Source organism: Mustelus asterias, chromosome 2, assembly GCF_964213995.1.
Source record: "Mustelus asterias chromosome 2, sMusAst1.hap1.1, whole genome shotgun sequence".
NCBI classification, from domain to species: domain Eukaryota; kingdom Metazoa; phylum Chordata; class Chondrichthyes; order Carcharhiniformes; family Triakidae; genus Mustelus; species Mustelus asterias.
In genome coordinates this window covers 104,356,991-104,383,203 of record NC_135802.1, presented here as the reverse complement: position 1 = coordinate 104,383,203, position 26,213 = coordinate 104,356,991, and the positions used below count along the sequence as shown (strand labels likewise).

At 42.4% G+C, this 26,213-nt stretch overlaps 1 protein-coding gene across 7 annotated transcripts in view; it reads right to left on the bottom strand.

The window, feature by feature from the left end:
• The window catches only part of LOC144510161 (RNA-binding motif, single-stranded-interacting protein 3), a 1,322,231-nt gene that overhangs the window by 17,956 nt on the left and 1,278,062 nt on the right, over positions 1 to 26,213 (bottom strand). For all 7 annotated transcript variants that reach the window (XM_078239576.1, XM_078239587.1, XM_078239604.1 and 4 more), the window contains one exon: positions 7,425 to 7,535. In XM_078239576.1, coding sequence (XP_078095702.1) covers positions 7,425 to 7,535 — 111 coding nt within the window. The remainder of the gene's footprint in view (positions 1 to 7,424; positions 7,536 to 26,213) is intronic.

The following is a 26,213-nucleotide window of genomic DNA, read 5'->3' as shown; positions in this document are numbered from 1 at the left end:
CCATGGGATTTTAAAAAGTAGGCAGGAGTGTGCATAAAAAGTGCAAAACTCATCAACTGTCAAGCTTATTGGAACTATCAAAAGTGTCAAACTGAACTGTCAAAGGCAACTGTCAAGCCATTTAAAACTCCTTCCCTTTAAATCTTTGAAAGGTATGTCTGGCATGGTTAAAATAATATTTACTTGCTATTTAACTCTGTCCGTTGAATTACGCTTGAAGGTTACCATTACTGGATTAGTGCAATGTGACTGATTTCACAACCTTCTATTCTCACAGTAGCATTTCAGTTTGATTGACAGCTCCAAGTGGTTATAGACTCTTTGAAATAGGAATATGAATTCCAATGTTTGTTTTATAAAGGATTAATCAATTGAATAAAATGTTTTTATAAAGATGTAGCTGAAGTAATGTAAATGCAGTGAATGGGTTTTTATGAATGAGTGTTTTCTTAAAGTCTACAATAGTACATTAACTTTATTTTATTTTATCTAAGCATGGGTCCTGAGGTCTGCCTATGGTTGATACTGAGTAAGTTGGCATGGTGGGTGTAAGATCGAAGATTAATGGTTTGGGGGCCTATTTGGCATTAGTTGGCATAGGGGCTATAAAGGGATGGAGTGGCTAGAGGGGCATAGGTTGGCATGGAGGGTATGAGAGGCCTTGGGGGTGTAGGTGGAGGGGCATAAGTGGTAGGGGTTGCATGGATGGGCCACAGGGAGTGATGGAACGTGAAGGGTGAGGGCTGGAGCACTGTTTTTTGAAATCATGGACACAGTGCTGGAGCACAGATACAGGCCTTCTTCTCAGCCTGCCTCTGCACCTGGCAGCCTCCTCATTTATTCCAGGCCCAAATCCAGACAGCCCTACCAACCCGGAATGAAAAATCCCAACTTCCAGGGTGCTTCATCCCGGGTCTGGTTTGTGGAGCCGGGAATTGTCCTGATGCTGTGCTCCTGACCTGGGAGCGAAAATCCAGGCTGAGATGTCCACAGTTCGTAGGGGGTTTAATTTATTCACAAGGTTTCTCAGAACAAAGGGCAGGTTTGAGAATGTGAGATACCGCAATGTCTTTGAATCTCTATCTGGAATATTCCAAGTATTGCCACATTGCCATGGGAATAGAATGCAGGGAGGTCTGTTTCGTTTTGGGTTTAGTTGTATATTTTTTCATGGAAATCATTACTCAGTTTGGAGGCAGCTTTGAACCAGGCATCTCATGTCTGGAGCTGTATCTTCCTGAGAACAGGTAGAGAGAATATCTGCCAGAAGCTGTAAATGAGCAGTGGACCAGGACTTGATGATCATTACTGGAGTAGGAGCAGTGTGAACTTGATCATTACTGGACTCGGAGCAATGTGAGCATGATCATTACTGGACTAGGAGCAGTGTGAGCATGATCATTACTGGACTAGGAGCAATGTGAACGTGGTCATTACTGGACTAGGAGCAGTGTGAACATGGTCATTACTGGACTAGGAGCAATGTGAACGTGGTCATTACTGGACTAGGAGCAGTGTGAACATGATCATTACTGGACTAGGAGCAGTGTGAACATGGTCATTACTGGACTAGGAGCAGTGTGAACATGATCATTACTGGACTCGGAGCAATGTGAGCATGATCATTACTGGACTAGGAGCAGTGTGAACATGGTCATTACTGGACTAGGAGCAATGTGAACGTGGTCATTACTGGACTAGGAGCAGTGTGAACATGATCATTACTGGACTAGGAGCAGTGTGAACATGGTCATTACTGGACTAGGAGCAGTGTGAACATGATCATTACTGGACTCGGAGCAATGTGAGCATGATCATTACTGGACTAGGAGCAATGTGAACGTGGTCATTACTGGACTAGGAGCAGTGTGAACATGATCATTACTGGACTAGGAGCAGTGTGAACATGGTCATTACTGGACTAGGAGCAGTGTGAACATGATCATTACTGGACTAGGAGCAGTGTGAACATGATTATTACTGGACTAGGAGCAGTGTGAACATGGTCATTACTGGACTAGGAGCAGTGTGAACATGATTATTACTGGACTAGGAGCAGTGTGAACATGGTCATTACTGGACTAGGAGCAGTGTGAACATGATCATTACTGGACTAGGAGCAGTGTGAACATGATTATTACTGGACTAGGAGCAATGTGAACATGGTCATTACTGGACTAGGAGCAATGTGAACATGGTCAGTACTGTCAGTAACAGCTGAATTTGAGTCAATTATATACTGTGCAATTTAACTGCCTCTTTAACTGATGGCCCAAAATTTCCACAGAAGTCTTTTTATCTGTTGCCATAACTCCAGTTGGAGATCAGTGGAAGTCCCAGAGAAACGACGTAAGTGTCTTGTTTTTGGCATTTGTTCCACCTCGCCGAGAACTCTTGTGAAACTATTCAGAAATTCCAGGCATCTTTTATTCCTTTCTATTTTCTTATTTTGTGACATTGTAGAAATATAGAAATTATTTACATCAAATCATTTTTATTGATATACCCTAAAAAAAAATCTAAAACCTTCTGAGTTTTTGCACATTTTACAACATGATTTGGTTACAGAGGAACAGCTAGGAAATGTACCACAGTGTCACATTTTCCAACTTAATCCAAACCTACAACTGAGCAGTATTGTCTGGAAATTAATTTTACTTGTACTGAAAAAGTTTGAGTTGGAATCATTAGTTTCACTGCGTCAAAGCAAGGAGCAGTTATCTTGTTGAGTGAAATATTCATTTATAGCCCCATAATATACACTGCCGGGATGTCTTTTGGCTGACTGCCTATTCACCTCCAGTGAGCTACTGTTGAATGCAGATCCTTAATGGATTGGACTGTGTAATGGATTGGGGCATCTTCCATTTCACTAATGAGAAAAGTTAAAAGGCAATTACTTGCATTGATTAACTGTGTTGAGGAGGCACAATGTACATTCCTGTTAAATCTGCACTGAATTATGCACTGCATTTCTAATTATTACTAATGGTGGTTAAACAAAATAGACTCTCATTCTTGCAGACTAGAAGAAAAAGGGAACCAGGTGAACAAAGATTACTGTTCAAATGTCAGTTTTATCAAGGTTCCTGATCAAAGGAAAATACTCATTCCAATGCACCAGATCTAGCAGAGAGAGAAAAATGGAGATGCCATGTTTCTCTCCACATGCACATTAGTTTCCAAATTTTGCAGGAAACCAGATTATTCAGCATTAATGTCGCTGACAAGAGCCCACCGGGCAATGGGGTTTTATTTATTTTGGGATATAGATAGGGTGGCTTGGCTATGTGAGGCATTACTTCAATTTTAGATATTCAACTGAAAGTAACGCAGCACATTTTCCCTTCAGCAGGTCATGTCATTGGGTGTCAGGAGTTTGAATTTAATGCAGTGGTTATTTTACTTCATTAGACATATAAAACATCCTTTTAGCTAACCACGTGTGCTGTCAAACCAATGTATTCGTTGGTTAGAAATTTAAAGCTGACTTTTCCAAACAGACACATTTGAGGTGAATTACCTTGTGTCTTCTCCCTCTTCACTTTAGCACTATCACTTTTGCTTGCACACACATATATATATATGATAAAATGGGGAAGGGGGCAGCATTGGAAACCCAACCCCATTCATCCTCAAGAGAAATTTTCAAGAACTTACTAAAGCAGTTAGCTAAACAAGAGAAGCCAACAGATTAATTTGCACTATTTTGTTTGTACATTGACCTTGGGCAATCCACCAGCAGAATGAATGTGGTCATTGCTGGACTTAATGCAGTGTGTGCATGGTCATTACTGGACTAGGAGCAATGTGAACATGGTCATTACTAGACTAGAAACAACATTAACATGATCATTACTGGACAAGTAGCAGTGTGAACATGATCATTACTGGACTAGGTGCAGTGTAAGCATAGTCATTACTGGACTAGGAGCAGTGCAATTGATAAGTACTCTCAACCAATAACAGATCAAACAATAAGTTCAATATTGCTGATCAATGAATATCATTTAATACCACTTGTACTAATTACTAGCCTGTTCAATATAGATAATATTATATTGTATTCCCAATCACAGCCTTGCTGTTAGTGAAAACTCAAAGAATGCCTCTTAGTACTTGTAAGATTCCTTTATAAGAATTTGGTTGGTATTTTCGCAAAAATACATCATATATAATCACAGCCATAGTATGCTTGTCAGATAAGAAAATAACCAATAATGTACTATTTGCAACATGCTCTTGGTCTCCATAGTGCAAGTGAACCTGTAGCTTGATTGGAAATGTGCAAGAGCATGAGAACAAAAATCTTCACTTCTCCTTAAGACCCGGGATTTTGGTCACATCTTCTAACTTCCCTCTCTTTGATTTGGTTCAATTTCTGCCTGATTACACCCAGCGAAGTGCCTCAGCATGTTTCACTAATGACATTACAAATTGTTGTTACATTGGCAATACCACCATGGTTAAAAAAAATCATTTTACAAGACTGGGAGCAAAGGTCAGGAAAAACAGGAAGAAGCTTGGCTCGTCAAATCTCTGTTCTTTCTATGTTGCTCCATGGTTTTTGAGGTTTTGCAAAGAAAACCCAGCAGACACTTTGGAAACATTTAAATAAGGAAGGAAGAGGTCACCACTGCTATGCCTCATTTTCAAGTACACAGGGTGGCCCGGAAGATATGCTAATGTGATCTGTACCTGAACCTCAGCCAATGGATTGTAGGATACCATAAGAAACTGAAGACTATAAAATCAGCCTTTACCAGCGTGATAAATTACAAATGAACTAGAAAAAATAGGAGTAGGAGAAGGCCATTTGGCCCATAAAGTCTGCTTTGCCATTCAATAAGATCATGGCTGATCTGAGTGTCACCTTAACGCCACTTTTTCGCCTGCCCTCCATTACCCTTGTCAATCAAAAATCTGTCAAACTCAGCTTTGAAGATATTCACTGACCCAGCCTCCTCTGCTCTCTGGGGAAGAGAATTCCAAGCATTAACGACCCTCTGAGAGAAGAAATTCTTCATCTCTTAAGGAAGACCCTTAGTTTTGAATTTGTTTACCTTAGTTCTAGATTCCTCCATGAGGGGAATTATGCTCTCCATGTCTACCCTGTCAAACCCCCTCAGAATATTACTTGTTTTAATAAGATCAGCTCTCATTCTTCTAAACTCCAATGAGTATTAATCCAACCTGCTCAACCTTTCCTCATAACACAAACCAGGGATCAGTAGAGTGAACCTTCTCTGAACTGCTTCCAATGCAAGTGCGACCTTCCTTACGTTAGGTGACTAAAACTGTACCAAGTAGTCTAGGAGTAGTCTCACTATGCCCATTACTGTTCAAGCAAGATTTCCCTACTTTTATACTCCATTCCCCTTGCAACTGAGGCTAACATTCCATTTGCCCTCCTAATTACCAATAGGCTGACCTTTTCTGTTTAACGTTCAAGGGCATCCAGGTCCCTCTGTACCACAGCGTTCTGCAGTCTCTGTCCATTTAGATTATATTCTGTTTTTCTATTCTACTTGCCAAAGTGGATTAACTCAATTTCTCCACATTATACTCAACCTACCAATGTTTTGCCCACTCACTGAACCTGTCAATATTCTTCTCAAGATTGGGAGTTTCTGGCCGCTGATGGTGATTGTCAGTTAAAAGCCCTGAATAGACTTGAACATCCTATGGATAGGGGTTCAAGACAAAAGAGAGAGTTCAAGACACAAGGTGGGCACAAGGCAGGAAACCAGAAGCCAGTTAGCCTAATAGCTGTTATTGGAAACTCTTTATATCCTCCTCACTATTTGCTTTCCTACCTATCTTCATATCATCAGCAAATCTAGCTAAAATATAGTCGCTTTCTTCATCCATGTCATTCATGCATATTGTAAATATTTGAAGCCCCAGCACTGATCCATGTCACACTCCACCACAGTTTACAATCCAGAAAATGACCCATTCATCTTGTTAGTTCTCCATCCATTCTAATATATTACCCCCAAAACCATACACCCTTAGCTTTTGCAGTAACCTTTTATGTGGCACTTATACTCCAAATATACTACATCTACTGATTCCCCTTTATGCACCCCACTTATTACATCCTCAAGTAACTTTAATAAATGTGTCAAACATGATTTCCCTTTCATAAAATCATCTTGACTTTGCCAGATTATATTGTGATTTTCTAAATGTCCTGCTATTACCTGCTTAATAATGGATTCTAGCATTTTCCAATAACAGCTATCAGGCTAACTGGCTTCTGGTTTCCTGCCTTGTGCCCACCTTGTGTCTTGAACTCTCCCTTTTGTCTTGAACCCCTATCTATAGGATGTTCAAGTCTATTCAGGGCTTTTAACTGACAATCACCATCAGTGGCCAGAAACTCCCAATCTTGAGAAGAAAGGCAGTATCAGTCCTGACTTTACTGTTCCTTCTGGTGATGCTCGGCCCCGTGGGGAAAATCTTTTATGGGAGCTTCCCAACATAATACAAAAGATAGGAATCATAACGGAAAGCAATGACCACCTCCAACAAGATTGAATCTAACCATCTGCCCTTAACATTCAATGCCAGTATCAACATCCTGGAGGGGTGGCGTTACCATTGACCAGAAGCTGAACTGGACCATGTAAATACCGGGCTTACAAGAGGAGGTCAGTGTTTGGGAATTCTGCAGAGAGTAACTCACCTCCTGCCTCCACAAAGCCTGTCTACCATCTGTAAGGCACAAATCAGGAGTGTGATGGAATACTGTCCTCTTACCTGGATGAGTGCAGCTCCAACAACACTTAAGAAGCTTGGCACCATCCAGGACAGGAGTTTCTTGCGCACTGAAGAACACACTTGGATTAAAGGCTGATTCCTTCTGGTGTCCTGACACACTGGCCGATCCAGACGTTTTAACTTGCTGCCCGCAAAGAAACCCACTCACCTGGACAGGTTAAAAATCCCCATTTTCGTTCTATATCCACTCTGGACACAATTGCATGCATTTCTTAATATACCCCTTTAACAGGGTCTTTATACTCGTCCTTCAACTCTTTAAACCCTCCTCTTTGACCATTTTGTCCTAACATCTCCTAATCTGGTTTGGTGCTAATTTTTGTTTGGTAACACTCCTATGAAACACATTGATACATTTTACTAGGCTGACTGCTATATAAATGCAGGTTATTTTTGTTGTTCTAACAATAGTGCTCCTCCTGCTGGACTGAGATTAGCCTGAGAAAAATTGAGACTGGCCACAAAAATGGAAGAAGGCCCCTTTGCTCATTGTTTCTTACCATTAAGACCTGGAGCAAAATACAATACATAACTTTTGCCCCATGACTGAATTGGCTGTTTTTTGATATCCCTGTTGTTAAAACATTTATAGTTTATTATAAGATGAAGTGCTTCATATTGATATCTCCAACACTCACTGTTCCTGCTGTGCCCAGTGACAGGTGATTCATCTGTTGAGTCAAAGGTCCCATCATACTGGCTGGCTGCATGGACATGGTGTGGTCCATTGTGGGCGTTATCACAGCACCCTGAAAAAAAGCATTATAGCAATTGAGTTAAAAACAAGCTTGCCTCAAAGCTGGATGCAATCTTAACAGTTCCCATTTTTATAAATCCAACTAACATTTATTAAACGCAATATATTCTGGGAACCAATTTTCTGCCAATCAAGTCTTGGTAAAGCCAAGTATGATGCTATAATCTCACATCCTCCTCAGTAATATGTATAGTGATAGCAGTCATCTGAATTGAAAACATGTGGCACGAGAAAAAACTGACCCAAAACAAAATAGCATTCTCCCCCCACAAACAAAGAATTAAAATAGTTACGGGGTTTACATGGAAGTGTGCACATGACTAGAAACAAGTATGAAGCTATTCCAACAGTGTAGTCTAATATCAGGTTATAATATAAAAGCAAATGACTGTGGATGCTGGAATCTGAAACAAAAGCAGTAAATGCTGGAAAAGCTCAGCAGGTCTGACGGCACCTGTGGAGAGAGAATAGATCCAATGTTTTGAGTTTGGACGACTCTTCATCAGGTTATAGTTTCAAGTCTGGATGACTCTTTGGGCCCGATTTTACCATTGCGTCGCGCCCGTTTCTGGGCACAAAAATGTGGTAAAGTCGAGCATGAGGCCATTAACGTGATCCGCGCCTGCGTCCGTGCAGATGCCCACTTTACCGAGCCCGGGAATGGCCGCGATCCAATTTGCACCTGAAACGGGCGCAATGGCGATTTAAATGCATTTGCATGCATTTAAATTGAATTAATGAACTGCCCGCCCAACTTAATCAGCATTTCCCCCTTTACCACTGTGTTCGCCAATCCGGTATCAGGAAAAAATGGACATGCTAAATAAAAGTCTGTTTCGGGCGCTCCAGCTGCTGAAGAGGTAAGTTCAGAGCTTCCAAAGGCTCTCTGAATCAGATCGGTGGTGGTGGTGGGGGGGGGGGGGGGGGGGGGAGGCGGGCCAGATCATTCTCTGGGGTGAGGGAGTGGGGAGGGAAGAGGAGGCGGGTCAGATGTACCTCTGGGGGGGGGGAGGAGAGGGAGGCCAAACCGTTCTCGGGTTTGGGCGTGGGGGAGGAGGGAGGCGGGTAAGATGTATCTCTGGGCAGGGGGGGGGGGGGGGGGCGGGGGGAAGGCCCGATTGCTCACTGGTGGGGGGGACGTCGGGGGGGGGGGGTCCGTTGCCACTCTGTGGGCGATTGATGGGGGGGAAGGGGGCAGGGGGTTGCGATCGGTCCAGGTAGCGGGGGGGTGGATGGACAAGGGGGACAGTGATGTCTGTGGGGCTATCACTCGCGCTTTTCGCTCCCGAGCCGCTTTCTCCGCTTTCTGCGGACCGGGAGTGATCTGACATGGGCGCGCTTTTTCAAATTTTTTTCTAACTGTGCATGCACAGTTCAGAGCTCTGATCGTTTCGGAAGCGATAAGACCCGCCCACAGCGCAATTCAGACTCGTGATTTTTTTTTCAAGCTAAGTGCGTCTGGGGGTGCCTGAAAGCAGATTTCCAAGTCGGATCTGAATTGCGCCCAGATTCAGCACTTAGAATGAAAATAGTAAAATCAGGCCATTTGTCATGTTATAGTTTCGAGTCTGGATGACTCGTCAGGTTATAGTTGATGATTGGAAGATTCATTCTTCTGCTTAATAATGTCACCTCTGCTTTATTGAACTCATTCCTGGGTATGGACTATTGCACATGTTGGGCCAGTATTTGTGTCAGCCCAGCTGAAATATCCAGAGTGAAACTTGAATCCTAAACTTCCGATTCAAAGGCAGGAGGGCCACTGAGCAAAAGCTGACACTGAAACAACTTGTTATTTTCAGGAGATATGCCTCAGATAAAATAGGACCCTTTGTCATAACCTGGACTGCACAAGTAGAACTGAGGAGGGATCACATTACTGGCCCAGATTTGGCAGTAGCATCGGTCATTGGATATATGTGACTTTCCAACTGCAAGTGTGAGCTGAAGGTGACACAGAAAGCAAAACAAGGCAGATGAGTGAACAGGGCACCAAGTGTATATCTTTTTAAGCGATCCAGTTGAAGGACTGAGAAATAAGCAGCTGTAGGACTGGGCAGGAATTGAAAATTGGAGTGAGCGGGTTCAATATCAAATCAGGTACAGAATAGAAATAAAACAAGATATCAAAAGACTGGATTAAGGGAAAGAGAGACAGAGTGAAACAAAAAGTAAACTATATATGTAGGGTGGGATTTTCGAGCCCATCCCGCCAGCAGGATCTTCCGATCCCACCAAAGGCACCCACATCAACAGGTTCCCTGGTGTCATGGCTGGTGAGCAATACAAATGATAATTGACTTTGGTGGGACTGAGAGAGAGAGAGGGTGAGAGAGAGAGGGAGAGAGAAAGAGAGAGTGAGTGAGTGTCTGGATGTAGGTACTGAAGTTGTCAGCTGGAACACCATTGGAGCTGGGCGCTTTGTTGTTTCCCAGCCCAGCCCATCACGCAAACCAACCTCCCATCCATTGACTCTGTCTACATTACCAGCTGCCTCGGCAAAGCAGTCAGCATAATCAAGGACCCCAGGCACCCCGGACATACTCTCGTCCACCTTCTTCCGTTGGGAAAAAGATACAGAAATCATGTACCAACCAACTCAAGAATAGCTCCTTCCCTGCTGCCATCAGCCTTTTGAATGGACCTATCTTATATTAAGTTGATCTTTCTCTACACCCTAGCTATAACTGTAATACTATATTCTGCATCCTATTCTTTCCTTCTCCCATATGTAATCAAGGAAAGGTATGTTTTTTCTGTCATACCCTCTCCATTTGTTGACACTGGCCTCCCACCCTGCCACGTGAAATGAACCTCTGCTATGCATTTGCTTATAAAGTAAAGTTTATTTATTAGTCACAGTAAGGCTTACATTAACGCTGCAATGAAGTTACTGTGAAATTCCCCTAGCCGCAACAGTCTGGCACCTGTTCGGGTCAATGTACCAAACCAGGACATCTTTCAGACTGTGGGAGGAAATTGGAGGAAACACACGCAGACACGGGGAGAACGTACAAACTCCACACAGACAGTGACCCAAGCTGGGAATTGAACCTGGGTCCCTGGCACTTTGAGGCAGATGTGCTAACCACTGTGCCACCGTGCCACCCCACGGCCCTGTCCCCTTGTGGGGGGGCGGGGGGCAGCGGGCATGGAAGAGCTCATTCTGCAACCTCCCTGGTGGAAATCCCGTTCTGGTCCTCTGCCGAGAATTTCTGGCCAGAATGGGATTTGTGCCTGCCTCAAACGGGGCTATAACTTTAGGCCAAAGCATTGTGCTAATAAGAGTTATTCTTCACTGCCTTCATTTTAATAGGCCAAATTTTGCTGAAGAAAAACGGCTGGTTGAGGACACACATTGTTATTAATGCCCAAATCGGTTAACAAATTCAGGGAATTAAGATATGCTGAGAGTTGGAAATCTCCAGAACCTGCTGGTTGATTTGCATATTAATAGCAACATCTGCTGTTTCACATAAACCCATCATACCCTTAGCCTCCCCATTGCTTTTAAGAGTTTGGCATATTAGCTACCAAATAAGGTTCGGCTGGTAATTAATAGTACAAGAACCTTTTGAACATTGTGATCATTATTAATGCAATGCCAATCAATCTCACCAATCCAGAAAGGTAAAAATTTAAATGATTTTGTTTCTTTTCAGCACATAGTAAATGTTCCTTATTTTAAAAATTTGCATTTTAAAAATATTTTTCCTTGTGCCTCTTCTTTTTCTCTTAATCTAATCTTTCTTTGCCTCTGATTATTCATTTACCAGTACCTGATTTGATTTCACCATCCTCCTCCATCATTTCTGTTTCTTTCCCAATCCAGACTGTTGGTCCCATGATTCACTAAGGTCCCAGATGCCCTGTAGCCCTCGCCAAACTGTTATCAGCCCACACTTCCAGCAGGTTATAGCACAAAGTACTTTCAAAAACATTTATTTCTCAAAGCTACAAAGCCAAGGTACAGAATAAATATTTAAACTGCACCTGAGATTCTAATCAGTTGGTCTGCAGCAGCTAAGAACTAGACCTGGAGCTGCTGCTCAAGAAGCTGTGTCATGCTACTGCAGTGCATCCTGTTGCATACACACCGTAAGCACGGTATGGCAGACAGGGTGGATATTTAGGTGAGTAAATGAAGTTCTGATCAAGTAAACTGCTTTGACCTGTAGAGAGTCAAGTTCCTTCAGTGTTGTTGGAACCATCCAGGAAAATGGAGAGTATTCAATCACTCTCTTGATGAGTACCTTGTAGCTAATGGAAGGATTTTAGTGAGTCAGGAAGGGGAAAACTGAATCCAATTCATGGTCCCCACAAAAGAGACATACAAGATCCAAGCTGACAAGAACAGGCATTACCCCTAATCTTGGACTTGATCCAATGCTTGATCTTAGCCAAAAGGCCGACCCACCCAGGTTATAGCGCAAAGTATATTCCAGCTTAAGGGCACAGGAAAAAGTCTAACGGCACATGACACACGATGTTCACCTCCAGCAAGATCTCCTTCTTCAGCTCTCTTTAAAGTAGGAAGAAAGCAATGGATTCATTTAAGCATTTTTACATGCAACTGCACTGAAGGGCCAGTGACTATAATTATTTTTTTAAAGGCTCCTCCCCTGTAGTAACTGTGTGCATGCGTGTGTGCAGATATATATCTCTACATGTGAGGATCTGGGGCAAAAAGAAGGAAACGGAATATAAATTCCCTGGGGACATGTCACCAAGACACATGTCAGAAAACATGTGCGTGATTGTCTCTGTATGCACAGTTATCAATTGCAGCTCTCCGTGGATAACTAAGGCAGGCTGACTGTTGGCAGCAATGATTAATCTGGACTACACACCAAGACAAGGGAGGTCTGTCTTGATTTTTAAAGATTTACATTGAAATAAAGATTTGTGTTGGCAACAGATGAGTACAGATGGGCAGACTGGCTACAGTTTCTGTTTGAATCTTTATCATGAATTCTGTCCAGATATACATAAACTGAAGTTTAATTCACTTCTTTTCTTCATGGTAAACAGGGACTTGTTTGCTTTCAAGGTGTTCCAGTATTGTCTCACTCACAATCATTAGATCGGCACCTCTTCTACCTGCCCCCTCTCCAACTCTGAAAGATACCTGCAATTGTTGTTCATTGCAATCACTCACTTTATTCATTAACAATCTTCATCTTAGTTGCGACCTTAGTTTAAAAACTACTCTTTAACCTAATGTAGTACATATGTCCTGTATGTTTGAACACAGATAATAGATAACAGTGAGACACTCACGAATGCCCCTAAGGATTATTTGTAAATATGTTTTGGATTTAGGTTTTCCTAAAACATTGGAAGAGGCCAAGAGAAAAACATACATAATTGCTCCAGAAATGTTTCAGCGGCTGTTTGGCATAATCTTGCACCTTGATAATTGCCGTGATTAGATAGGCATCACTGGCATTGGCAGTTGGACATAAAAGTTAACCTTTTTAAGAGTTGTTATGACTTTTCAGGGCTATAGTGAAAAGCAGCTTTGAACTTGGGAATATCACTTCAAAGGTGCTTGAGGCACTGTGGCCCTCTGCAACATTTAAACTCACTTTATTATACATGGCCTAAGAAATTCAGAGAGAGATTTTGCAGAGGTTTTATGGCAGCAAATATGTCTGCACTTCATGAGCTAAAAAGCTCTTTCAGTCCTCCCAACTGTGTGGGAAGCTTTGGAAACTTAAATATTAGGGGGGTCATGTATCTTCATTTTCTACCTGAGTATTCATCAATCTTTGTGCAGCATCTATCCACTTTTTTCATCCATCTATTTTTCCATCTACCCATTCACCTTTATAATACATTTTAGGTAGCTATCCATTTGGCAGAAACTCAATTGCTGCATAAAGTAATGAGATTCACTCCCAAACACCCAATGAAGAAAATGGAAACTGTTGAATATTCAGGAATCCCATTGGCACAGTGGTTAGCACTGCTGCCTCACCGGTTCGATTCCCGGATTGGGTCATTATCAAACAAACAAAGAACAATACAGCACAGGAACAGGCCCTTTGGCCCTCCAAGCCCGCGCCGCTCCCTGATCCAAACTAGACCATTCTTTTGTATCCCTTCATTCCCACTCCGTTCATGTGGCTATCCAGATAAGTCTTAAACGTTCCCAGTGTGTCTGCCTCCACCACCTTGCCCGGCAGCGCATTCCAGGCCCCCACCACCCTCTGGATGGAATTTGCACGTTCTCCCCGTGTCAACATGGGTTTCCTCCGGGTGCTCCAGTTTCCTCCCACTGTCTGAAAAACATGCTGTTTGGGTGCATTCACCCAAACAGGCGCTGGAGTGTGGTGACTAGGGGAATTTCACAGTAACTTCATTGCAGTGTTAATGTAAGCCTTACTTGTTACTAATAAATAAACTTTAAAATGACAGAAGCTATATCAGTAAGTAGGGTGAATTAAAATATTAGACACACCCAGTAATTTGGGGAAAAGGCAAACTGACAAAATCACCTGAAATTAATCTAGAAAGTTGTATCTTGACTGGCTTTTAAGTTTCCAATAACAAAGGGAGTTGAATGAATAACACATCAAATATGAATAGCAAAAGAAATGCTGTGTTGCAAATTTTCTGACAGCTGCATGAAAGTGAGAACATTTTCATGCATGCATTATAGTGAGGAAAAAATGTGTAAATTCAGTTGCCCTCACCTCTTGTTCACATGTTATTTAACACCTTCAGAGTGGTGTTAAATAACAAGATAATTTGCTGCTGCAGAGAACAATAATGGAGGCACATTTTCTTTGTCTTAATAAACATGGTAAGAGTTTTAACAACACCAGGTTAAAGTCCAACAGGTTTATTTGGTGGCAAACACCATTAGCTTTCGGAGCGCTGCTCCTTCGTCAGATGGAGTGGACGTCTGACGAAGGAGCAGCGTTCCGAAAGCTAATGGTGTTTGCTACCAAATAAACCTGTTGGACTTTAACCTGGTTGATGCGCGATAAATCTCACGGGAGGCAGGATGTACTCGGGAAATAAAGGCTTTTATTGCCAACAATAACAGAGCTACTATATACAATATACAATCCCAGACTAAAGGGTCACCAGGCAGAACAGTGACCTTTATACCTCTCCCAGGAGGCAGAGCCAACTGGGGTGTACCATAGGACTATATTAACAGGTAGAACAGCCCAACCCTAACCCCAACAGTAACATATCTACAGACTCATAGTACTGGCCAGATCATGGCTCAGCACTACCTGGTGGGAACCAACAATGGTTCACCACACTGGTGTTGTTAAAACTCTTACTGTGTTCATCCCAGTCCAACGCCGGCATCTCCACATCATTAATAAACATGCACAGCTTTGACTCTCACAGGTCTCTTGTGAAAATCTTCACAGGTAATCGAGAACATTGTAAATGCGAGGATGGGGCAACTAAGGTTCTTTGATAATTCACTAAGTTTGATTTACTCAGTTTCATTATTAATTTTCTTACTATAGCTAATTAAGTTTAAGAAAATCCACATAGTACGTTTTTGAAATCAAGTACTTCCTCTATAAAATTAATAATTAACTCCTCTCTCAACTTAATTGGTAACTTCACCTCTTGTCATCTTGTCCCTGAGCAATGCCACAGAGATTAACTGGAACATAAATAAAAACTGTGCTTTCAATTTAAGCAAGTACATTTGTTATGTTTATTGCTAATGCATTCTACTGAATGCGCCTTGGCAAAAGACAGAGGCCCTCTCACAATGACCCCAATGGTGGTGTTGCACTTGTACTTGCTTTGTGTCATTTTTTTTGCCTTCTGGCTTAGGCAAATGAGTTCTGCAGAAAATTTCAACATAAATTTCTATCGGCGAGGTTGTTGCCGAAACCTGTGGAAATTTGGACGTAAATTCTGCATTAAGTGCGATCCAGGAAACTTGAAGCTTGAATTCCAGAATCATTTTCTCTTAACCACAGAATCAATCTTGTAATGTCTCTCTCCAATCACACTGTATTTATCTTAGCATCATACATGCTACATACATCCCGTAATTCGTCTCTCTTTGTCCAATCTAATTGTGGAAGGCCATAATTTGTAGGTTATATACAGGACAGTTAAAAATGAATCCATAGCCTTCAGAAAATAAGTGTTTTTTAAAGGAGATTTATTTAGTCTAATAATTAGGATATCATTCTTTTAATGACTGGAGAAAGTGCGTCTTTAAGAGACTTAATACCCCGGTAGGAGTGAATAAGCTTTTAACTCGGATAAATAATATTCAACAGGGTTAGTATCAGGGTCTAAATGAATCCTGTAAATCCATTATTTCCAATACATAAGATCAATTAATGAGAAAAGTATAATATCTGTTCTGGGTCACAATTAAATGACAACTGTCACCCAGTGTATCTGGCACAGTGGTTAGCAGTGCTGCCTCACAGCACAAGGGACCCGGGTGTGATTCCAGGCTTGGGTGACTGTGCGGAGTCTGCACGTTCTCCCCGTGTCTGCGTGGGCTTCCTCCGGGTGCTCTGGTTTCTTTCCACAGTCTGAAAGACGTGCTGGTTAGGTGCACTGGCCATGCTAAATTCTCCCTCAGTGTACCCGAACAGGTGCCAGAGTGTGGAGACGAGGGGATTTTCACAGTAACTTCATTGCAGTGTTAATGTAAGCTAACTTGTGACACTAATAAATAAACTTAAACTTCATGAATGATTAATATTCATTAATAAGAGAATTGCTTCAGTGATTTGGATGCATAAATTAAGTAACTTTTTAATATAAATTTCAACTGCAATTATATAATCTCAAAATAAATAAAAAGTATTTTAAAAACAAGATGTATGATATGGCAGAGAAGTGGGTAGCGGTACATAGAACATAGACCATAGAACAGTACAGCACAGTACAGGCCCTTCGGCCCTCGATGTTGTGCCGAGCTTTGTCCGAAACCAAGATCAAGCTATCCCACTCCCTATCATTCTGGTGTGCTCCATGTGCCTATCCAATAACCGTTTGAAAGTTCCTAAAGTGTCCGACTCCACTATCAAAGCAGGCAGTCTATTCCACACCCCAACCACTCTGAGTAAAGAACCTTCCTCAGACATCCTTCCTGTATCTCCCACCATGAACCTTATAGTTATGCCCCCTAACAATAGCTACATCCACCCGAGGAAATAGTCTCTGAACGTCCACTCTATCTATTCCCCTCATCATAGAAACCCATGATGTGCATTGAGTCAAATTAAAAATCAAGGCACCTAGATTTCCTGCAGAGAAACATTTCTGCAGATGAACAATTTGCTAATTTGCAATTTTCTCTTACAATTCATGTCAAAGGAGTGTGTCTTTGAACTCTGTTGAGTTAGCAATTTATTTTTAAGTGCACCTTATAGTTTTATTTTCCTGGTTGTCCTAAGGAGGAAGAATGAAATATGGAATGGGATGGAGGGCAGGGACCTGGATTTAAATTCCCTGTTGCCCTGATGGGTTTGTACGCATCAATCCATATTTCTTTTTATACAAATGGGGAAGCCTATCTGGTAAACTAGCACTCTGGCATATTTCGTGTTTTGAAAGCACTACATTATTTTTACATGAATATTTAACTAGGCCAATATATTTTATTAGCAAAATCTGAGAGGACCTAAAATACTCAGCAGGTCTGACAGATTCTGTGCGGAGAAAAACAGAGTCAATGGCCTGGATTTTTGATCCAAAGATAGGCGATGCAAGTCAGGGTATTTCCCGGCTCACTGCACTCGCTTCGAGAGAAACTCCCCAAATGGAGACACAGTCGGGTGAGGGAGGCTGGTGTTTGAGGGGTAGAGGTGTCCTTGCTGCTGGATCCAAATCAAAGGAGGCCACCGGGGTTACAGAGGTGAGCTGTTTAAAAGGCCTGCCACAGTTTCTGGGACTTGTTTCATTAAAGTTAGGCTCTCTACTCCTCACCCCTTGCACTCCATCACCAACAACCCATTGCCCATGCCACATCCATGTTCCCACGCTGACTAAATGCCAACCCTCCCCCATTTCCTCTTACAGCCTCCATGCCAACTCATGCCAAACCCTTGGCTCTTACACCCTCCATGCCAACTCATCCAGTATCCATCATGGACAGATCATAGGATCCATGTTGAGATGAAATCAAACAAAGGTCTAAATATCTATTACAGTCTTCACTATATCACAAAAAACTCCCAGTCGCAAAAGCCCCTTCATAACTTTAAAATATCCTCAAGTGTTTAATCCCTTATAAAAATAAACACACCTCTATTGCCAACTCCATATCAAAGACAACTGATCCTTTAATAACCTTTTCAAGCTGTCAATCAAACTTTAAATTTATGAGTCTTCCAGCTGAGATAATTAAAGATTGTGGAAAGCAGCCAAGCATTCATAATGGTGTAATGATAGCCCTTGGAGAAATGTCATCAGACAGCTATTGTAAATGCTACAATAGAGTTTAGTCAACTCTCAATGACACCAGCTGCCAGTTTTTTTCAATTTAATTTTGATAGGGCTGGTGAGGCCGAGACGTTGAGCGTCTTCAAGACAGAAATTGATAAATTCTTGATTTCTCGATAATGGCAAAACTGGTATATAGTTGGCCAAGTCTGTGACACAATGATCCGATGAAGACATCCGGTGTCCCTTTAATTGGTTCTGCTTAGATTTCTCGAGGAATTAAGGGCTATGGGGAGAGAGCGGGTAAATGGAGTTGAAATCAACCATGATTGAATGGTGGAGTGGACTCGATGGGCCGAATGGCCTTACTTCCGCTCCTATGTCTTATGGTCTTATGGTCTTATGGCATATGCAATGGGTAGTAGTCTGTCCTGGTTTCTTAGACCCAAGATGCAAGGGGTCACAGACCCAAGATGCAAACCCAAGATGCATGGAAAGCCAAGGAAGGGAGAAGACATTTGTGCATTGGTCTATTGTACAGGAGATGCTGAGGGAGCCAAGTAATCTGTTCAGGAGTGTCTTCCAGGTCACTTACCATGTCCAATGGTTCAGCCAATCTGATGACATCAGTGAGTCCCCTGGTCAGAGCAGCAGTTTTAGGGGAACATGTAGACTGTGGAGTCTCACTCTGCTGACTCCCGTGATCCAGGTTGAAGTGTTTGACATCCCAGAATGGGTCTAACAAAAATCCTTTGCAGGTAGAATCTATGTCAGTTCGTCCCCTCTTAGTTCCATTCACATTCTCATGATGTCTCAATACACTTCACAACCATGTTTGATGTGTAGTCATTATTGCTTTGTGGCCAATTTGCATACAGCAAGGTACCAAAAGCATTTGTGACCAGTTACCCAGCTTTGTTAATGTTGATTGAGGGATAAATGATAACTGCTCTTCTTTAATTACTGTCACAGGATCTTTTACGTCTATCCGAATAGGCAGACAAGGCTATGATTCACTGTTGAATCTGAAAGAGGGCATCTTGGGCAGTGCAGCATTCCCTCAGCACGGCATTGAAATGTCAAGTTAGTGCTCAAGCCCATGGTTGGGTTGTAACCCACTATTTCAGATTCAGAAATAGCAGTGCCACCACTAAGCCAAAACTGAACAGGAGACTTGCTGACAGTGCTCGACATTGCAAGCGCAGTCCTTCAACATTTTCTGTTGCAGCATGTTAATTTCTGCTCCAATTAATTAATGTCAGTTTATTGTCCAATTCAATTCCATTTACAATATGAGCTCAGTCAGTGAAAATGAAACTAAGAAACGAATTGGCACTAAAGTAATTGTAGCAGTAGTTATTACTGTGACTGATCTTTAGGAGACTGGACTTTACCTGATGACACTGGAACCGAGAAATATTTTATTAAGGATGTTTAAAAATGAGAATAAAGAGCTACCTGCATTAAAACAGCAGGTGTGTTAAATGCTCATCCGCTGATATTACTTATTTGGCTCTCAAACAGATCACAATAATTCTCAGACTGAATTTCTTTTACATGAAGGCAGTGCCATCAATTCTGGAAACAGAGGTTTGTAGTTTACGGCACTAGTAAACGTAATCTTAATAGCCTCTATTTAGCCGGCAGCAACATTTTTCCTAGATCTCTGACTGGTACTTCAAACTCCCGCATTGGCCTTGTAAACGTGTGAAGCTGGCTAAGCTCGGCAGCAATATTATTTCATGGTGCCAAGTAGAATCACAATGCGCAAAAGCCAGTGTGGAGGAATATTTGGATGTCACATTAGCATTTTCAACACCTATGCATGTGCTACTGAAAAATCACACACCGTCAACCAAAGGGGATTGCTCCTAGTATGTAACAACAGCTTTCTGTTTTCAGATCTGGCCTTTACAGTACTTGGGTTGTCACCACTGCACTGTACAGGCATGGGGAAAGAGCACATTCTCCTCTGCACCCACATACATCCAACTTACAGATCTGGGAGATTAGCTTCAAGGAGGTCAGGCCTTGATGAAAGAGAGCAATCGGGACACAGTTATTTAGTATGCAACTCCCAACAGGCACTATATATAGTCCCTGAAGCAAGCTTCCAGTTATTTCTTTTCAACCAAGGAAGATGCATAAACCAAGCAGTTTCAATAAGAGTGGGCAATGATGTCCTACATGAATGTGATCAAGAAAAATGCCAGATCATCTCTCAAAACTCCATTCTGGAGCTTCACACTTCAAAGTCTCCTATCCAATCCAATTCATCCATTCTTTCAAGACCCCAACTCCCTCACTACATCCAACAAATGCTCAAATCACCTAACTTCTATCATTTACCTACTTGGTGAATAAATGGTATCAAGTCTCAAAAATACTCTAGCTTGTGCATATTTATATCTTTTTGGCAGGCTCCTATTTTCTTATGTTTGATTTGGGGTGCCAATATGTTGTATCACAGAGTGAAGTCAGGCATGCCTGATCTTGGTGCTGTGCTATTGTGACTGGAAGAAGACCAGGATTCAGCTCAGCACCACTTGGACAGCAACCATGATTCATCCTGAATCAAGTACCATTGGAAGCAATTTGCCTTTATAAACTCTCAGCCATGGACCATGCATGGCATGGGAATACCATCAAATAGTGCAAGAGGGGAAATATGTGTATATTAATGAAGGGACATACTGCACAAAGAAAACATGGCTCAGATTTTGCAATGAAAGTAACATAGTGTGAATTGGAGAGCAACTTCCGGAGATCGCACAATCGCGGTTAAACGTGGAAATTATAAAGTTGCTTTACAAGTTGTCCTTTTCCTATAGAAACTTTGCTGTATCCATATCTTGCTGAGAAACTCAGTATTCAAATCCATGGGAGGATGTGGGCCGGGATTCTCCCAGTCCGCTGTGCTCCTTGAGTAGCTCAGCGGGTCGGGAGACATCAGCTGGGGGCTTGTAGTGGGACTCGCAACCGGTGTTCGACCAATCGCGAGACTCCCAGTCTATGTTTGTAGATGTAATCAGCCCCAAACTGGAAATCGGTGAGGTGGCAGTGCCGGGAATTGAATCCGGGTCCATGGCGCTGTGAGGTAGCAGTGCTAACCACTGTATTCCAACATATAGGTTGCAATATTTATTTTTAATATGAATTAGTTAAAATTACATTAATATTGAAGATATCTGACCATTTTCATAATTTGCGTTGTTTAAGATAAAAATTAAAAATGAGAGGGTTAACACCAAAAATCATGTTTGGAATCTTACCACCGTTCACACCGGCAGGATTTCCCATCCCGCCGCAGTGAACGGAGATTTGGCTGGAGTGGGAATGTGGTGCGAATGGCAGGTAAGATCATGCCCAGTATATTTAATGTAAAATTATATAAGCTTGTTTTGGCAAAATTAAAAAGTTATCCTGTCAAATGCAGAAATAATTATTACCATCCTGAGGATGAATGTGACAGATAAAACAGCTTGCAAATTAAGTAGCTAACAGTCAGAGGTAAGTAGGATTTAGCATTGCCCCCCTCAGTAAGTTATGGTTATACACTTCAGAGCTCTAAAGTCGAGCAGTTACCAGGCCTCAGTCATCAAAACCTTTCCTGCTGGCTGCGTGTGTCTTTTTTCACAAGATTTCTATTTTTAATTCACGTCAGCAGGATTTCCCAGGTCTCCAGAGACCTGGAAGGTAAAATGAAGTAGCAAGGCTGGGATCGATATAAAGTAAAGCACTGCCTGTGGTCAAACGTAACAGAGGTGTTTCCGTCTGGTCTAACAAACTAATGCTGTGAACTGCAGCTCATCATCCCAACACAACCTGCTCGATTCCCGTCCATCTCATTGACTGTCCCCTTTGCAAGCTCTTGCAAGGTCCTCTGCAATTTCTAACTCCGCACACTACCTCAGATCCCTCAACTCCACATTGCCTCAGCTCCCTCACAACTCAACACTGCCTCCCCTCCCCCAGCTCCACACTGCCTCCTCTCCCTCAACTCCACACTGCCTCCCCTCCCCCAACTCCACACTGCCTCCCCTCCCCCAACTCCACACTGCCTCCATTCTCCCTACCTTCATACCAACCCCCCACCCCCCACCCCCCCACCCCCCCCCCCACCCCCCCCCCCCCCACCGCCCCACCGCCCCACCGCCCCACCACCCCCTCCATTAGCCATGGTAAATGCTCAGAGTTATGGGGACAGGGCAGACGGGGGAGCCTGAGTGGGTTGCTCCCGAGAGCTGATGAAGACGCAATGGGCTGAATGGCATCTTTTTTGCACCATTGAGATTCTATGGGATTGTCCATGAATACACAACACTTCCCTCCCGCTTTACATCAGCGGTTCCTGCAACGAAATACAGAATAATGGTAACAAATCAAAATTCTTAATATGAATAATTAATAGACACAACATCAATAGATTAGACGTTTCAGAAGACTGTGTAACTGTTGATGAACCTCGGGCGTCTGCATTTTCACGTTGACTGCAACCTCTTATGTTTTTGGTTTAGTTTGTCTTCATCAGAGTTGATGTGATGTTCAGAAGTTGACCTGGTGTTGGAAGTGTTCGCAACTAAGCTTCTGTCTCCCTGAATTGTTTTGGGTATTCTCAGGTTCTCAGGAATATTCAGGACTTCGCTTAGCACAGCTTGTTTTGGACTCTTGGTTGAGTGTGTCTCTGGCAAACTGGTTCTTGTTTCAAAAGGTTGCTCTGCATGACTTCTCCATACTACGTTGTCTCGAGTTTGTACGGTATAGGAGACTGGTCCTGACTGTGCTAATACAATGGCAGGTATCCATTTCTCACTGGCAGCGTAGTTCCTTGCTAATACCTCTTAACCTTTATGAAAAACAGTTTTAAGCTCTGGTCTCATGTCATATAACCTGACCTTGCTGTTTTTTCTCAACGATTTCTCTTGTCTTGGGCAGCTTCAGCAGATCAAACGTTGTGTGGAATTGGCGTTTTACCATGAGCAATCTTGGAGAAACTTGGCTTGTTGAATGTGTAGTATTTCTGTACATCATTGAGAATTGGCTCAATCATTCAGACGATGAACCTTGCTCTTGGGTTACCTTCAACAAACATTTCATTGTCTGAACAAACCGTTCTGCCAGCCCATTTGTGGCAGGATGCTAAGGAGCGGATCAGATGTGTTGAATCCCATTCTCCTGTAAACAGCTTTAAATAGCTTGTGAAATGAACTGCGGCCCATTGTCACTCAAGTTGTTCAGGGTAACCGAATCTTCCAAAAACGTCACCCAGTTTTTCTGTTGTTCTCTCCGAGGACAAGAGATGGAATCCCGGTTTGAGGCCCAAATGTCATTGTCAGTGGTCAATAATCCATTAATAAAGTAAAATTTCCTCCCATATAGGTAATGGTGGAAATGTTTGGTTCTGAAAATGATTCCTTGAGTTTCTTTCTCTATCTGTGCATCGTCCTCATAATGGCAATTTCAGGCCATTTCGAGTGCGCGTCGACCACAATGAGAAACATACATCCTTCAAATGGTTCGGCATAATCTATATGAACTCTGCCATGGCCCTTCTGGCCATTCCCATGAATATAATGGCGCTAGTGGCAGCAGGTTCTGAACTTTTGCACAAAATGAACACATCATCGCTTTCTGCCTGATTTCGGAATCGAGTCCTGGCCTAGCTTCTAGCTATTTCCTTCTTCTTGGCTACACCACAGTGAACTTTGTGAAGTTGGTTTAGTACATGTTTCATAATAATAGTGGAATGATGGCTCTCATTCCTCAGAGGAGACACCAGCTTGTATGGACAGTTCGAGTCTTCAGGTGAACTGTATGATTGATTCACCTTCTTGTTGGTTCATGGAACCTGAACCTCTTGGTGATGAACAAAGTTTTACATGAGAAGTGACCCTGCAATATTCCCACTATCTCATCATAGCTTTTCGAGCCTGTCTTTTCCAGCTATACTAGACTATCTCAAGAGGTTGAATGCTTTTGCCCCCAATGTACTCATGGAGGTTTGGACAATAATATCCAGTGCAATTTTTGACCCTGGTTCAATTCTGGCCTTGGGTCACTGTCTTCGTGGAATTTGCACGTTCTCCCCATGTCTGCGTGGGTTTCTTTTGGGTGCTCCAGTTTCAAAGATGTGCGGGTTAGGTACAAATAAACAAGAGCTTGGAAAGGTGTTCACTCCATAGGCTGTTAGGATAGACTGCCCATTTTCCCGTGTAAACGGTTGATTGCATCATCAGGATGTCATGTAATCAATCCCTTAAAGTGCCCTTGTTCCAACTAGGAACAACATGAGTACACAAAAAGGTTAGAGTCACTTGACAAACTGAATACACATTGGACAAACCAGCAATGTCAGCCATGCTGAGAAAAGGATCATATTAGGCTTGTCTCAGAAGGTAATCTACTAATTGTAGTGGAGGCACTTTTCCTCGGTGAACTTTAAAGGCTGTTATAATTTAGAAATTTGTGATAACCTCCAGTATTATAGCAGCAACACATTCAAACAGTCTTTGTGAATCCATATTTTTAAAGCCCTTACAGTTCAAAATAGAATCTAATTAACATTGCTTCATATTTATTCATACTCTGTTTTCTTCAGTGTCTCTGTTTCACATGATATGAATAAAAAATATCCAAAAATCATTACTTTACAATCTGGCCTTTGTTGTGCTGCGGGCAGTGGAAGGTTACTGTGGTTTGGGGGTATGGGGGTGGAATCTTCCACCATGGTGTTTTTAAACATTTAGGGAGGATATGAAGTAATAAGCATCTGGCCAGCAAACTTGAGGAGGGTAGAGAGGGGGGCAGAAGAGTTTATATTCTCCGTATTCACTGTTATTGCTGCAAGGAAGGCAGATTGCCAGAGTGATAATTGGGCTCCAGAGGGTAGCACGTGACTCTATATTGACTCTAAACGCACCCCTTCCCCGCCACCTCCCTGACATCTATCATGCTCCTATGGGTGGAGAATAGGATCCTAAAATGTCTGACGAAAGCCACCTAACCTCTAAAGGTAAGCAGATTTTCATTGCATCGATTGCACCAATTATAAATAGTGCATCGAGAGTTCACCGTTAAAGCGTGACTCAGATCTCTAATGTTTTCGAGCAATATACTTGATGGTATCACTGAACTGTTCAAGGTTGGCCTGAGATCTGGGCTTTGAAGGAGTTTTGCAGCAAAATAAAATATGCTGGCTGTTTTTAAACAGTGCTTGTTGGTGGTCCTTAATTATTAACATTGAGCTTTCTGCGCTGCAGCACTGTTTACTGTTCTGAATAACATGCTTGTGTTTTCTTACAAAGCAAACAAAACAGATACCATTCCTGAGCTTGCACGGAATGTTACTAACAGTGCAATAAAAATAGAAAGTGCTGGAAATATTCAGCATGTCTGGCAGCATCTATAGATACAAGGAGTTAGCGTTTTGAGTCAGTCATTCTGAAGAGTCACAGTTGCCTCGAAATGTTAATTCTGGCCCAGATTTTTGTCACAATGGAGAAGCTCCAATGAAGTGGGATTTTGGTAGGCCAGGTATGTGAAATCTGGATGTGCAGGTTAGACCAGGTAAGAGAAGGTCTGAACCTATGGATTTGTTTGGATAGCCAGAGTACTCCCCTTGGGGAGACGCACGGTCCCCCTTTGGATATGGTCCCAGGACACATTTAAAAGAGGAAGGGTACCCTTTGGGAGTGGTAAGGCACTCTTTAAAATTCTTAAAAGTTAACTTGATTATGTACATTTTATGCACAAACTCAATGAAATGATCAAGCTGTCAAGGAACTGTCAAAGCAATCTCCAACTGACAAGGAACTGTCAAAGGATACTAGGTGAATTGACATGGACGGTATAAGAGCAAAAGGTGGGGGCATGAGTTGGCAATAAATTGGCATAGAGACTATAAAGAGCCATAGGGCATGGATGGCATATGGGGCTATGAGGGAACATGGGGGTGTATAGAAGAACATGGGTTTGCATGGGCCAAGGAGGGGCCATACAGGTGGGTGGGGAGCATGAGATTGCATAAATTGGCATGGATGGGGCAGAGGGAGTGTGAGGCGGGGTGGGGTGAGGGGGGTCAGGGGTGAGAGCTGGAGTGATGTTTTTGTTTTATTCATTTTTAAAATTTATTTCAACACAGTGCCAGAGCACAGAGACAGATCTTCTGCCCAGCTTACTTCTACATCCAGCAGCCTTTGCACTCATCCTGGAGTCAGTGGGCCCAACTTCTAATCCAGCCCACCCCACCCGAACAAAAATCTGACCTGTGGGTGAC